This window comes from Nomia melanderi, chromosome 10, assembly GCF_051020985.1.
Source record: "Nomia melanderi isolate GNS246 chromosome 10, iyNomMela1, whole genome shotgun sequence".
Classification (NCBI taxonomy): domain Eukaryota; kingdom Metazoa; phylum Arthropoda; class Insecta; order Hymenoptera; family Halictidae; genus Nomia; species Nomia melanderi.
In genome coordinates, this window is record NC_135008.1 from 717,806 (window position 1) to 731,653 (window position 13,848).

Below are 13,848 nucleotides of genomic sequence, written 5' to 3' on the forward strand. Positions count from 1 at the left end.
ATGAATTAAATTGTATTTATTTACGTTAAAGAAGCTTTGTATAAGCGTCATAACTGTATGTGTGTCTAAATGTACGCATTTACTTAGGTACCCCGCAAAGGCCGTATGATCAGTGGTTGTACAGTTTGTATATATACGAGTATGCGTCAAACGGATTTAGAACATTGAAGTAAAATTAAATTAACATATAAATTTGTTCAGTGTTCTCTATTAAACAAATAATCCTGGAAAATGATTCACAGTTTGTTTATTATAAATTCTTCAGGGTAAGTAACAAATTGGCGAAAAGAAAACAGATGTGACATTTGACAAGTATTTGGTTAGAGGTATACATGTGCTGTTATTAAACTGGGTATTCAATATAAATGTATTTATTTACATGTAATTTGCTTTATGTTCAGAGATGTTTTCATGGAGAAACATTGGAAAAGTGCTGTTGCAAGATCATTATGCGACTACTTTTTTGATCAACAGCGAAGGGTTTTGTCTCCTGAAGATACACCACCTGTAATAGCTACACCTCATCATTATCTGATTAGTATATATCGTTGTAACATGTTCTTTGTTGCAGTATGCATGACAGAAGGTATTTATTAAATTTTTGTTCAAATTATTCTAATTATTGGATTTGTTTCAAATGATATTCTTCCATTACAGTTCCACCATTGTTTGTAATTGAATTTTTACATAGAGTTGTGGATACCTTTGAAGACTATTTCAGCGAATGCACAGAGACCATTATAAAAGAAAATTATGTAGTTGTATATGAATTGTTAGATGAAATGTTGGACAACGGATTCCCATTAGCTACAGAATCTAATATTCTGAAAGAACTTATTAAACCACCAAATATTTTAAGAACTATTGCAAATACTGTTACAGGAAAATCTAAGTAAATATCTAAGTTGACAAAAAAAAGTATGAAATTGAATTCAATTTCATTTGATTCTAAATGTATTTATAATTTATAGTGTTAGTGCAACATTACCAAGTGGACAGTTATCTAATGTTCCTTGGAGAAGAACAGGTGTTAAATATACAAATAATGAAGCATATTTTGATGTTGTAGAAGAAGTAGATGCTATTATTGATAGAACTGGGGCAACTGTATTTGCAGAAATTCAAGGCTATGTAAGTTATAAAATTTATTGTTACACAATGATTTTGATTGTATCTACATTGTAATCTAATTATAGATTGATTGCTGTATAAAATTAAGTGGTATGCCAGATTTAACACTCTCTTTCATGAATCCCAGATTATTTGACGATGTTAGTTTCCATCCTTGTGTCAGATTTAAAAGATGGGAGGTAAGAATACACAAAAGTTAAATAAATTTATCATTTATATTGTTAATGAGATGTGTACTCTTTTTGCAGTCAGAACGAATACTTTCTTTTATCCCACCAGATGGTAACTTTCGACTTCTTTCTTATCATATAGGATCACAAAGTATTGTAGCAATTCCAATATATGTGAGACATAATATTAGTCTTAAGGAACCAGGAGGTGGTAGATTAGATATAACAGTGGGACCAAAACAGACTGTTGGCCGTACTGTATGTATGAATACACTTTTATATATGATAATAAAAAATTAAAATACCATATATATTTTAGGTGGAAAATGTGACATTAGAAATTCCAATGCCAAAAATAGTATTGAACTGTACTCTAACACCAAATCAAGGAAAATATTCATTTGATCCAGTCAGTAAAATATTGCTTTGGGATATTGGAAGGATAGATGTTTCCAAATTACCCAATCTAAGGGGATCGGTATACAATTTTTTTTTTATGAAAAAATAAATATTTAAGAAAATATTAAAAAGATAACTATATAAATTTAAAAAATTCCAGATCACAATTCAAAATTCAGCTAGTGTAATGGAGTCTAATCCTGCGATTAATGTATGTATGCATTGTAGATAGCACTATAAGTTACAGTACATAATATTAAACAAGAAAGTTACTATATTCTGTTTTAGGTACATTTTACAATTAATCAATTAGCAGTGTCTGGCTTGAAAGTCAATCGATTAGATATGTATGGAGAAAAATATAAACCCTTTAAAGGTGTCAAATACATTACTAAAGCTGGGAAATTCCAGATAAGAATGTAGATAAAAAATATCAATGGTTTCCTCATGAAATAAAATATTTTTCATATTCAGAAGTACAGATGACAAACCCACAGATATGACTCTTATCTACAAAAGTGTAATACTCCTTATAATAAATTTTAATTATACCTCTTAATGTAAATAATTATAAATAAAGATAATTCTTTTATTAAAGAAAGGAATTAAATTTCTATGAAAAAAAATATTAAAAGTTATTATGATGATTTAATTTTATTAGTAAAGAACACTTTGTAAAAAGACAAATAATCACGTTATTCTTTTTATACAGATTCTTAATTGTATTTAAATTATGAGCCTTAAGAATAATTTACTTAAGTACATAGATATTCATGTCATAGATTGATGGCACAGTATTCTTTTGGCTTCAAAATCTTCCCATGTTGGATGCGTGGTATATGTATATAAACGTTCCATATTAGTAGCATATATAGTGTGATTACTAACCAGATTTTTGTATATCTGTTTAATAAATAAGAAAAATTTTAAGTACAAGATATTAGAGATTACACAAATGTATTTATATAATTATCATTTCCTACCTTCAGTGTACGTTGTAAATCAGCTGTACTAACAGGTTTTAGTGGAGGTGGAATAGTCTGTGGAGAACATGCATAAGCAAAAGCTGTAGCTTGTTCTGCTTCTTCAAAATTTGGTTTTATTGAAGGTACTTGACCATAAGGATCTACTATTTTGGTTGCACATTGATCTGATGATTGTAATATGCGAGTGGAATTTCTTTTCCATGAACTAGGAACTGGTTCTCCAATATTGTAAATGAATGAACCTTCTCTTATTGCGTATCCCTTCCTCCTAGTAAATATTGCTGTCAGTATATTTTTCAAGAAAATCTGGGTTGCAGCTATAACTATGTGTGCAGTATTTTCTTCTGCTCCATCCATATTATTTTCCCATGCTGCAAGCATTAATCTTGCTAGGACAAAAGTTCTATCTGGTAATACAAGTTCCTGTGCACTAGATCGGTTTGCTCCAATGGGTTCATCTCCAACAGGTGATGAAGTTTGATTCAATACTTCAACATACATATCTGCAGGCTAAATATGAAATATGCATTAGCAAAGAAAAAGGAATAATCAGTGTGTGGATGGAATATTCTTCCACATAATAGCACTCAAAGAGTGCTGGTCAGATGAAACAGGAATTATCAATATTCATTTGACAAACCTCGAAATTTGATTTATCAGTTTTATATTTGCGTTTTAATCTTAGTCTTTTTTCTTTTATGACTTTTTCTCTGTCTATTTTACGATTAGGAGTAGCAGCAGCTAATCCTCTTACTTTATTAAACAGACATAAAAGAAATTCATTATGAAGATGTACTTGATCTTCTGTCATAATATTCCTTGCCTCACAATCAAATTCTTCTTTTGTAGTCTGAAACATAATATTTTATAAACAATAACACTGGTCACCATACAGTGCTTAAAAGTAAAATTAAATTACCTTCATCTGAAACCAAAGCTTCATTTTTTCAAAGTATCTGTCAACAGTAAAAAAATCAATATTTTCAATGAAAATTGTTTCATAATTTATAAAATAATAAGAAACCTGATAGAAAACAATGACACTGTATATTTATTATTCACAAAATTAGAATTACGCAGCACCGAGTGTGCACAAATAACCTTTACTTAAATGTCTTAAATTGGCAATATTAAATAATTTTTCAAAATAGAATACATATCTTACACTTTTGCATTTTCTCCAAGGGAAGCTACAAGACTCTTTCTGGCCAAATTCAGTTCTTTTGACGTCGTCATTCTTTAATTAGAAACCTCACAAACTTAAACCAGATAACCAATTTCAGTTGCACTTTATAAATAATATTTTATTACTTATTTTCAATTATAACGTAATATTTTTAATTTGAGTGTAATACTCTCTTTATCTTTTTTCTATAATTTTTTATGTAAACCATGTTCACTGTTTTGACATTCGCTTAACACATTTAAAATTCTGTTATACAATTCTCCTACATAGTTTAGAAACTGTAAAGATGTGCCATGCAATATATCTTTTTGTACATGGCTCTGTAATACTAACACGGTAAACATACCTCATAACGGTAACGTAGAGAGTGATGTTAAATGATTAATGACTTATCTCGTGAGCAACGCTCTGAAGGTAATATAATATAAAATCTAGAACCGTTTCTTTTTCTACAGTAGATAATTCTTACCACTGGTTGCACATTATGTTAAAACCAAGTCGGTAAGAATCATTTGTGCGGTGCATAAATTTATGAAAGAAGTGGAATCAGTTGTCAATTATGGGGAAATTAAACGTTACAGTTTTACGATATTTAACGCGAGATGATTTCCGTGTTTTAACTGCTGTGAGTACTTTTAATTATGTAAAACTAATTTACCATTTTATTTGCTTGTAAATTGAAATTTTGTCCCAGTTTCAGTGTATTTTGAGGTTATGTAGTGTTTTTATTTTGGTTATGAGTTATTTTGAGCTTTTGGTTGCACATTTAGTTAAAATTTAAAACACTGTTTCTGAAGCTATATCTTTGTTGATTAACGACAATATTATACATAACAGTATATTGCAGATCGAGATGGGAATGAAAAATCACGAACTTGTTCCAGCATCACTGGCAGCTCAGATTGCCAATTTACGGTATGGTGGAGTTCATAAATTAATGAGAGAACTGTGTAAACACAAGCTTCTCAGTTATGAACGCGGCAAACATTGTTAGTTTGTATACAATATCAATTTTTATTTATTTTGAGTTTGAATAGTTAAAATTATTTGTTATAAGTCAATAAGAAAGAAAGAGGAATAATGTGCAGGTACTGAAACTTTGATTTTTAAATTATTACAGATGATGGTTACCGATTGACAAATGCAGGCTATGATTATTTAGCCCTGAAGGTATTGGCCCAAAGGGGTATTGTCGTGTCCTTTGGCAATCAAATAGGAGTGGGAAAGGAATCTAACATTTATGTTGTTGCGAATGAAGAAGGAAAGTCACTTTGCTTGAAACTCCACAGACTGGGCAGAACATGTTTCAGAAATATTAAAGGCAAAAGGGATTATCACCAACACAGAAAGTCAGCATCATGGTTATATTTGTCTAGAATATCCGCAACAAGGGAGTTTGCTTATATGAAAGCACTTTACGATAGGGGATTTCCAATACCAAAACCAATAGATGCCAACAGACATTGCGTTGTCATGGAGCTGGTTGAAGGTGGACCTCTGTAAGAAAAACTTGTTTGCACATTTTGCTTCTGCATCACATACAATGCATTCAAGAACTTTTTATCTTCTCTTTTCAGGTGCGGCGTATATGAAGTGAACGACATTGAATCCCTTTACGACGAATTAATGAATTTAATTGTGAAACTAGGGAATCATGGAGTTATCCATGGCGATTTTAACGAATTTAACATTATGATTACAGACAGTGGGAAACCGATTCTTATTGATTTCCCACAGATGATTTCCACAGAGCACGTTGACGCCAAACACTATTTTGAAAGAGACGTAAACTGCGTGCGGGATTTCTTCCGAAGGCGTTTCGCTTATGAGAGCGAATTATATCCAACATTCGAAGATATTTCGTAAGTAGTAAATCTCGGAAGTATTTCACGTTCCCTGTAGCACTGTTGTATCACATCGCAATTTGTATAATCTACGAACGATATGTTTATGTTTAGAAGAGAAGATTGTATCGATGCGGAAATTAAAGCCAGTGGTCTGACAAGGCAGATGGAAAAGGATCTATTAAAAGAAATGGGAATATTGGAGAACGAAGACGAGGAAACCGCTCAAACAGAAGACGAATCGAACAAGGAATCTGAAGAAGAAATTAGTAATCTACGGCTTCAGGTTGAAGAGTCTGTCAACAGTGAACTAGCGAGTACACCAGACGTTCAGGCATCGACGTTGGCAAACAACCTGGGAAATGTGATGGACAGGACGTTAAATCTCGAGAATGAACGACCGCGAGATGACCATGTAAATGCTGACTCCGACAACGAGTCTGCAGATTCATTTGACTCTGCCGTGGTAACCTTCGATTCAGAGAACGAATGTCCGGAGATTGTTAAATCGCAGTGCGACTCGAGGAGCGTGTACAGTACAACGACAACCGCCACAATTGCCCCAGAAGTTATCAAAGCCAAAGTGAAGGTGGCGTTACAGAAACGCGGGAAGAAGGAGCAGACTAAAAGAGTTCTCGTGAAAGGAGAAGCGCACGCAACAACCAGAATTAGAAGAGAAAACAAGGACACCATTAAGCAGTCGACAGGAATATGGGGATGGGAATGAAACGTACAAATAATTAACGACCGTTGCAGACTGATCGTTCCCGAGTAAAAGTGGATCACCACCGATAATAAAATGCTCTCCGTTCATTAAACAGGCTTTTTCTTTTCCTGCGTGTCGCTCCAAGAATGTAATACAAAATCTTGAAAGCTACAAGCGAGGAGAACGAATAGGCCGACGAAAACACGCTCTTAATTCTACAAACACGTGCTTTCATTTTATCAGTCGTCTCGTCTGATTACTTAAGCAGCCGATATTTTTGTTTACAACATCTCACGCATAACATTCCGAGAACAAACGATTACGGGACGCCTGTAATCGACACGGTCTGGAAACAACACCCTGGAATTGTTCGCGAACAATCAAGTTACAACGAGAACAAGAAATCACAGTATTTTTAGAGTATTTTGTAAACTCGGTAAACGTAATCACAGTGTTAAGCAGATAAGATAACGTACGCTTGTTTGACACTGGATACAGAGATAGAAGGAAGCTCGCGACAGTTAATCAGGCAGGAATAAACCCGCGAGATAGCTAATTTCGAAAAATTATCACCTCGTGCGAATCACCTCATTATTCCCCTGCGTTAAACTGCAACGAACAAAGATTCCCTCAGGAACATTTCCCGACGAATCTCACTCGTCCAATCGAGTAGCGGCGAAACAAAACCGATCTCCATAAAAATTTTCATCAGTCGTTGCGACCTTTCCGTTAGCTTCCAGAAGCGGATGATTGTGCAACAGATCATCGATCCTGAACTTTGAACCGAGCGGGAAGCCGGTCTATTAAAACTTTGGAAAAATTCCGTCGGAGCGGTTCCGATGTGTGCGTCAATTTGCGAAACAGAGGCGAAACAAAATCGGAGGCAAAAGCGTGGGCGGGAAGACGAGGAAGGGGGGAAAGTGGCTCGCCCGTTGGCCGCGGCGGTGGGTGTACGAGGGAGGGATATTTTCGGAAAGAGAGGATAATTCGATAGTGTACCGCTGATAATGCAGCTCGCTGCGGTGACAACGACTAACCGCGCGGTTGCTCGAGTACTCGCGTACATACACGTACACACGCGCGAGCGTGTCTATATATACGTCGCGAGTAGGTATATATTTATTAGGCGCGTATGTATATATACGAAGACCGCGCGCTCTTCTTTCCTAATTCGAGTTTGATTCCAGCACTCCGCGGTGAAACTTTTCCTCCGTTTCGTTACACTCGAGTCCAACCGTTCAATTTTCGCGGACGTGTCGATCATGGCCCAGGACAATCTCACCGGCATCCTCTATGGCATTAACGATATACGACTGGTTAGTACAACACTTTGAACACGTAACGAGCGTGGTACTACGCACGGATGAGCAGGCCTTTTCGCGTTCCATTCTCCGAGACTCGACTTCGAGCACAGGAATCGTCTATTTCGCGAGTACGTTAGGGAATTATTTCGCCAGCGACGACTCTTTGCATTCGGAGCAAGGAGACGCGATCTAAACTCCGTCTCGTTGCTCGAGATTCATTGGAATCAGTCCGCTCGTCCCGATTAACGCTCGATCGCTGAACGTAGATAACGAGCGGATCGAAGCTGAAGGGTCGCGACGCGACTGCGACCCGGTGTCCGATGTTAACGCGGCGCGAAGGACAAGGTTGTCTATTTTCGTCGCTATTCCCCCGTTATACGTTGGTACCTGCGCGGCCAATCTCTTCCGCGTTATTATCATATTAAAGTCGAACCGATCAGTGTGTTACGAGAATAGAACGCTTTAACGAGTCCAATAACATTGCGCCGACGCTTTGTATATTCTTAATTCAATTCGAGGCTTCGCAGTTGCCGGCCGGTCGGTCACCTTTCGAGATTAAATCACAAAACCCCGTCGTTGAACAATACACGGCCGAACTGTTGAGACAGTGCCACCGAGTGCTCGCTTATCTGCGTAACACGCGATCGCACTAAATGACGGTGCTTGAGTTTCGAGCATCGGGCTTTCCGTGGCTCGCGAAGATTTCGGTTGATATCGAGTGCAGCTACTCGAACGCGTAATGTTACACGTCATCGGATACTCACGTTGTCCGGACACGTGCGCAATTAGATGCACGCGTATTTCGGGAAAGCGAGGAGAACCGGCGCTCGTACTAAGCGCACACTGATTTCTCGTTTCAGGAACAGACTCCCATCGAGGAACCTGGCGATAACGGTAAGTGCCGCATCCTTTGCGTTCGTTTCTTCGTTAGATCGTGTTAGGTTGTAACGTAGCCGATTTACAACGATCAGTATCTTTGCGTTCCGTTTTAACCCTCTATGAATTTTTTTTCATGATTATAACAAAATCTATCCAGTACAAGATTAACCCTTTGCACTCCGAAGTTTTTCACAAAGCTGTTTTATTTGAATATTTCTCAGATTGATGCATTATATGAAGTATAATATTAAATATCAAACTTAGCTTCACTGTAGGAAATCAAGTGGTGAGAGTCACCTCCCGAGTAAAGGGTTAATAAATATCCACATATGAATACGAGTTAACAATGTATTCAATAGTTTCAATAATTTCATTAAACATTTGTATTTTTTAACTTTCAATGACATTGAACTGCCACGCCTGAGGGTGTAAAAGTTCAAGTTAACCGATTACTCAATTTTATTCACCACTTTGCCGTGCAACATGAAATAAATCAATAAGATGCTATATTAACACACTGCGTACCGGCTAATTTTCAGAAAACTGAATTGTGACGGCAATTTTCACTGAGGTCAACTTATACCACTACACACAGAAAAACTCAGATATCGTATAGTTATGTAATATATTTTAAATAGATAATCAGTTCGAGTTAAATATTATATTTCTTCGAAGCTGTGGTAATTGGCGAAGTTATAGCCGAGTGTCTTTACATAAAAACGAGGTTTCTCGTTACCGGCACGCAATGCGTTAATATGTGACTTGGAAGTTACACGGGCCTGCAGAGGGCTAACGAAGAACGTACAAATATTTCGATGTATTTTCCGCGGAACTTCGAGGCAGGCCTTCCTTTGTTCGATCGGAACGGGCCAATTTCGCTCCGACTACGCTCGACCACATGTGCCACAAATAACGGTGCAAACCTGAACACGTTCAATTATGAAACTTCACCTCATCCTATATTCCCTGGATCTATTGCAGACTTTCGTGGTTTTCAAACATTCGAGTCGCTTCCTCGAAGAAACCGAGCAAACGTTGAATGTAATCGAAGAATCGGTTAACATTAGAACGCCGGATTTTGAAAACCAAATGGAGAACTAGAAACTCGACAAAATCTGTAGAATCCATTATTATATTTTTTTAACCGGTTAAATGTGGAATTTAGTTGGAAGAACCGTACTCGTCGAACGCAGACGAATGCGCGTAAAGTATATTTTAATGGAAGATCAGAGCGAAAGAAGAATTACATGTTTACAAATAAAGAATCCATCGCTGAAGCAATTAGTATCGTCAAGCTTTACGATCGAACACAGTTAACTGGTTAAAAAGATCGGTTACTAAATCTTCGTTCGAAGCTGCTCCAAAAACTCGGCCATTGCGATGTTACAACCTAACACCAGACCATTAGAGACTTCATTCGCTTCCGTCCGATCGATGGAAAACACGAGATTTACATGAATTTAAATAAACTCGAAAAAACATAAGCGAAGGAGAATGACTGTCGCTTCAGATCGAACGCGAGAAGCGCAGCTATTGGGTCATTAGAAACAGTTTGGCGGGAGAATTCGATCTGATTTGCTTGCACGTTTGCAGAGGTGCTGATCGAAATGGCTTGCGTCGGCATCTGCGGTTCCGACGTTCATTACCTGGTAAACGGGAAAATCGGTGATTTCGTGGTGCGCAAGCCGATGATCATCGGCCACGAATCTGCCGGCGTGGTCTCGAAGCTCGGAAAGGGTGTGACGAACTTGAAGGTACAACAGGATAAGTAACGAGCGAAAAATCGGATCCAGTTCTAATGATCGTTGGCGTTTGCTTACGTTTACCGCAGCCTTGAATACAATCGGTTGTTCAAGAACGCGACCACGACGAGTGGAATCGATCACTTTGTTTGCCTGACGTTCGTCGAATATTTACCCTAGGTTGGCGACCGAGTGGCCATCGAACCCGGAGTACCCTGCAGGGTCTGTGAATTTTGCAAGACCGGCTGTTACAATTTATGCAAGGATATTGTGTTCTGCGCCACGCCGCCGGTCCACGGCAGCCTGAGACGTTTCTACAAGCACGCCGCCGACTTTTGCTTCAAGTAAACTATGATAGGCCACGATGGCCGGTCGTAAGACTATGATATCGCTCCCTTGGAAGCCGATGCGGCCGAACCTTCGGCTACGCCGGAATTTTCCGTCGACGCGTGTTTCCGGGGAAGTCTATTCAAATTGAAACTGAATTCGATCTGAAGTAATCGTGTATTATGTAAATATAACAGAGCTTGGATCTGCGAAAGTACACTCCTAGCTTCTGAATATATTGCACAATCATTAACATCAACTTTCTCAATGTCCTTTTCCGGACTTAACCGCATTGCCTTCCGAGAGACAGAAATTCCGAGTTCTCGAATGATACGTTTCGGTTTTAGGTTGCCGGACCACGTGACCCTGGAAGAGGGAGCACTGATGGAACCTCTATCCGTGGGTGTGCACGCGTGCAAACGCGCGAATATCAGTATCGGCTCGACAGTGTTGATCCTGGGCGCAGGACCGATCGGACTCGTGTCGTTGCTGGTAGCGAAAGCCATGGGCGCTGCGAAAATCGTCATTACCGGTACGCTTTGATCGACGAAACGAACTGTTTATCTTGAAAATGGCTCGAGTCTACTTAAACAAGATCGGACGACTATCAAACAATAAACAGATTACGCAGAACTGTAACTATCGTAACGATCGACTCGATTTCTTCGAGAAAATGGAGCCACTTTCAAAGTAAATCATCGATAATCGTCGAAAATCGATCTCTCTTTCAATCCAAACGTTGTTCAGATCTGGTGCAAAACCGGTTGGACATCGCGAAGAAGCTGGGCGCCGACGACACGCTTTTGATCAGCAGGAACATGAGCGAAGCCGAAACTGTGGCGAAGATCCACCAGCTCTGCGGAGGAGAACCGGATAAAACCATCGACGCGTGCGGAGCTCAATCGTCGATTCGCTTGGCCATTCTCGTGAGCTTTATTTCCATCGGCGTTTTATCTCTGTTTGTAATCGGCTTCGAGTCGGTACCGCCGATCGCGCGCACTCTCACATCGGTTGTTCGTCGTTGCAGGCAACAAGATCGGGCGGCGTGACGGTTTTGGTCGGCATGGGGCCAGCCGAGGTCCAAGTCCCGTTGATCAACGCACTCGTCAGGGAAGTGGATATAAGGGGCGTGTTCCGATACGCCAACGAGTACGTCTGTCGTTAACGAGAAATCTGTTGCTCGACCGTGGAAGCGGATCGTTCTCAACTAAACTTCGCTCTTTCGTTTCCGCAGTTACGCCGACGCGCTGAACCTGCTCAGCTCCCAGAAAATCGACGTGAAGCCGCTCATCACTCACAATTACAAGCTGGAGGACACCGTGGCGGCGTTCGAGACTGCCAAGTCCGGCCAAGGCGTGATCAAAGTCATGATACATTGCAAATAGAGGGGCGGACCGATCGAATAGCTATGCATGTGTAGATACATACCTGTATGTACGGTCTTTCGCGGTGCAACGAGGTTCGAACGAAAACCACGTTTCGACTGTCTCGGTACACCGGTGCGTCGTGTGTATCGTTTACGCGTGTCATTGGAATCGGCCGAACGCCCGTGGAAGTATCATCGATAATTGGAACCCGAACTAGACGCGACGCGTGCGCCATGGCTGTGATCCGTGTGTCTCCAGGAGATTCACGATTAACGTCGGTGTTGATGGTTTTTAAGGGGGTAGACTCTGCAGCAATAGAATACTATTTATTTCGTTGGAACGTATAAAAATTGGAAAATAAACAATTGAAACACATTGGCTTCTGAGCGTCTCGATTCTGTTTTACTAAGTTTTTAAACGTTTGAACGAAATGTCGTTCCTAGATGGTACAGATGTATAGAGTGGACCGAGGCGAGTCTGTCACAGGTTTCTAATTAATAGACATTCAGCTTCGCTATCAGTCAAAGGAGTGATGAAAAACCTGAAAAACCTCCTGTTCCGAGTAAAAAGCTGAAAAGTCGGGAATATCCGATCCGTCGAATATCCCGGTGAATCGGATGTTTCTAATTTTCTTCCTAATGATTCCCGATTCGCCTCGGTCTACTCCGAGCACCGGTATCTACTTCGGCTTCCGATTCTGTAGACTACGATACACGGGTCGTGTCGTGCGTGCTCATTAAGAGCAGTTTTACGAACGTCAGAAGCGAATGGCGACAGTCGTCGGCGTAGAGCCGCGTTTTGTAATTTTACTGATAAATAAAAAGCTGTTCGCGAGCGAAACGTACGATCCGAGGCGGTTATTTCGGCGGGACTGAAAGGCAGAGGCGAAGGTGTAGCAGAAATACGGAATGCACATACGCGGAGCGGTGGTTTCGAACGATTCTATGAATCAGAGCTATTCAGAGGCCCAGAGCGAACCATCTGCGACGTTGTCTGCCAACAATGACACCGCACGACTTCTTCTATTAGCCTTCTACGTTACTCGAGAGGCACTCGACGCGCACGGTCTGTTTTCGAACCGCGACTCCACTCGAGCCCCATTCTCTGCTATTCTAGAAGAATGCTCGATACACGCATAGAAATCGTCCTCGTTCCCTCCCGATCGCCCTTCCTCCCTTTCCCGCGATCGCCGGAACTCGGGTTGCGTTGCGGCGGCGGCCACGTCAGACACCGTTCTATTCCAATTACAGGAGAGCAAAGAAAAACCGGAAGAAAAGGGTGGAGGGGAAGGGGAGGGACGGAGAACGGGGTGGATGGGAAGCAGAGATGGAAAGTGGACGGCGAACGGTGTACATTATCGGGGACGGTGGATAATTAATTAGAGTGGCAACGGGAAAGTAAACAGAAATTTGGTCGGACCAGTCGAGCGCTGGGGCGGATTCGGTTCGGCCGACTGGAACATTTCGGTATATTCGGTTTGGTCTTTGGGGCAAACATAACCGACATCGGTGTGTTTCCCTCGAGAGAATCGTCGTCGACGTTCAGATCGAGGTTGTCGTTCGCGCGCGCTCGCTCGCACGCGACTGCGATGGCGCCGATTGCGGCGATGGCGGCCGCTTTCGGTGAGTAACACGGACACATCAGTCAACCGAGCAAGTAAGTAAGTATAGATTGTATTCCTGTATACGTACAGTGCCGTTCAAAAGTTCTTCACCGTTTTCGGAATCGAGTCCGTCGCGTGTGGATAAGTCGCTGTGATTCACGCGGAGAGTGTGGCTATGAGATTCTAAGGGTAATATGTTAAATA

General features: G+C 40.2%; 4 protein-coding genes across 7 annotated transcripts; 3 read left to right on the forward strand and 1 right to left on the reverse strand.

Annotated features, from left to right (window-relative positions):
* Positions 1-117: 117 nt before the first annotated feature.
* On the forward strand, positions 118-2,179 carry carmine (AP-3 complex subunit carmine). 2 transcript variants are annotated; one of them, XM_031984260.2, is made up of 9 exons: positions 118-266; positions 402-586; positions 658-892; positions 972-1,131; positions 1,197-1,310; positions 1,380-1,559; positions 1,621-1,779; positions 1,861-1,911; positions 1,989-2,179. In XM_031984260.2, the coding sequence occupies exons 1-9, from the start codon at positions 232-234 to the stop codon at positions 2,121-2,123; spliced, it is 1,254 nt and encodes a 417-aa protein (XP_031840120.1). In that variant the 5' UTR covers positions 118-231; the 3' UTR covers positions 2,124-2,179. The 2 variants fall into 2 exon arrangements, with proteins under 2 accessions (XP_031840120.1, XP_031840121.1); XM_031984261.2 differs by having other exon boundaries at positions 178-326.
* Positions 2,180-2,336: 157 nt separating this feature from the next.
* LOC116430311 (transcriptional adapter 1) lies at positions 2,337-4,170 on the reverse strand. The gene is made up of 5 exons (XM_031984264.2): positions 3,852-4,170; positions 3,606-3,642; positions 3,327-3,536; positions 2,684-3,196; positions 2,337-2,603 (listed from the first exon to the last, which is right to left on the reverse strand). The coding sequence occupies exons 1-5, from the start codon at positions 3,920-3,922 to the stop codon at positions 2,472-2,474; spliced, it is 963 nt and encodes a 320-aa protein (XP_031840124.1). The 5' UTR covers positions 3,923-4,170; the 3' UTR covers positions 2,337-2,471.
* A 182-nt stretch (positions 4,171-4,352) lies between these two features.
* RIOK2 (RIO kinase 2) lies at positions 4,353-6,534 on the forward strand. 2 transcript variants are annotated; one of them, XM_031984257.2, is made up of 5 exons: positions 4,353-4,497; positions 4,720-4,861; positions 4,993-5,371; positions 5,450-5,734; positions 5,831-6,534. In XM_031984257.2, the coding sequence occupies exons 1-5, from the start codon at positions 4,432-4,434 to the stop codon at positions 6,441-6,443; spliced, it is 1,485 nt and encodes a 494-aa protein (XP_031840117.1). In that variant the 5' UTR covers positions 4,353-4,431; the 3' UTR covers positions 6,444-6,534. The 2 variants fall into 2 exon arrangements, with proteins under 2 accessions (XP_031840117.1, XP_031840118.1); XM_031984258.2 differs by having other exon boundaries at positions 4,374-4,497; positions 4,710-4,861.
* Positions 6,535-7,547: 1,013 nt separating this feature from the next.
* Positions 7,548-12,416, forward strand: LOC116430310 (sorbitol dehydrogenase). 2 transcript variants are annotated; one of them, XM_031984262.2, is made up of 8 exons: positions 7,548-7,738; positions 8,587-8,620; positions 10,199-10,359; positions 10,528-10,691; positions 11,022-11,206; positions 11,422-11,600; positions 11,702-11,823; positions 11,909-12,416. In XM_031984262.2, exons 1-8 carry the CDS (start codon positions 7,685-7,687, stop codon positions 12,057-12,059), a joined length of 1,050 nt encoding a protein of 349 aa, XP_031840122.2. In that variant the 5' UTR covers positions 7,548-7,684; the 3' UTR covers positions 12,060-12,416. The 2 variants fall into 2 exon arrangements, with proteins under 2 accessions (XP_031840122.2, XP_076227505.1); XM_076371390.1 differs by lacking the exon at positions 8,587-8,620 and having other exon boundaries at positions 7,580-7,738.
* The last annotated feature ends 1,432 nt before the right edge of the window (positions 12,417-13,848 follow it).

Bases quoted from the DNA above. Each gene is read 5' to 3' on its own strand.
- carmine (XM_031984260.2), top strand. From the start codon at position 232: ATGATTCACAGTTTGTTTATTATAAATTCTTCAGG. The intron at 1,132-1,196 runs GTAAGTTATAAA...ATCTAATTATAG, and splicing joins TTGCAGAAATTCAAGGCTAT to ATTGATTGCTGTATAAAATT. The intron at 1,780-1,860 runs GTATACAATTTT...AAAAAATTCCAG, and splicing joins TACCCAATCTAAGGGGATCG to ATCACAATTCAAAATTCAGC.
- LOC116430311 (XM_031984264.2), bottom strand. From the start codon at position 3,922: ATGACGACGTCAAAAGAACTGAATTTGGCCAGAAAGAGTCTTGTAGCT. The intron at 3,197-3,326 runs GTTTGTCAAATG...TTTCATATTTAG, and splicing joins CTGATAAATCAAATTTCGAG to CCTGCAGATATGTATGTTGA. The intron at 2,604-2,683 runs GTAGGAAATGAT...TTTATTAAACAG, and splicing joins ATTTACAACGTACACTGAAG to ATATACAAAAATCTGGTTAG.
- RIOK2 (XM_031984257.2), top strand. From the start codon at position 4,432: ATGGGGAAATTAAACGTTACAGTTTTACGATATTTAACGCGAGATGAT. The intron at 4,498-4,719 runs GTGAGTACTTTT...AGTATATTGCAG, and splicing joins ATTTCCGTGTTTTAACTGCT to ATCGAGATGGGAATGAAAAA. The intron at 5,735-5,830 runs GTAAGTAGTAAA...GTTTATGTTTAG, and splicing joins CCAACATTCGAAGATATTTC to AAGAGAAGATTGTATCGATG.
- LOC116430310 (XM_031984262.2), top strand. From the start codon at position 7,685: ATGGCCCAGGACAATCTCACCGGCATCCTCTATGGCATTAACGATATA. The intron at 10,692-11,021 runs GTAAACTATGAT...TTTCGGTTTTAG, and splicing joins GCCGCCGACTTTTGCTTCAA to GTTGCCGGACCACGTGACCC. The intron at 11,601-11,701 runs GTGAGCTTTATT...TCGTCGTTGCAG, and splicing joins CGATTCGCTTGGCCATTCTC to GCAACAAGATCGGGCGGCGT.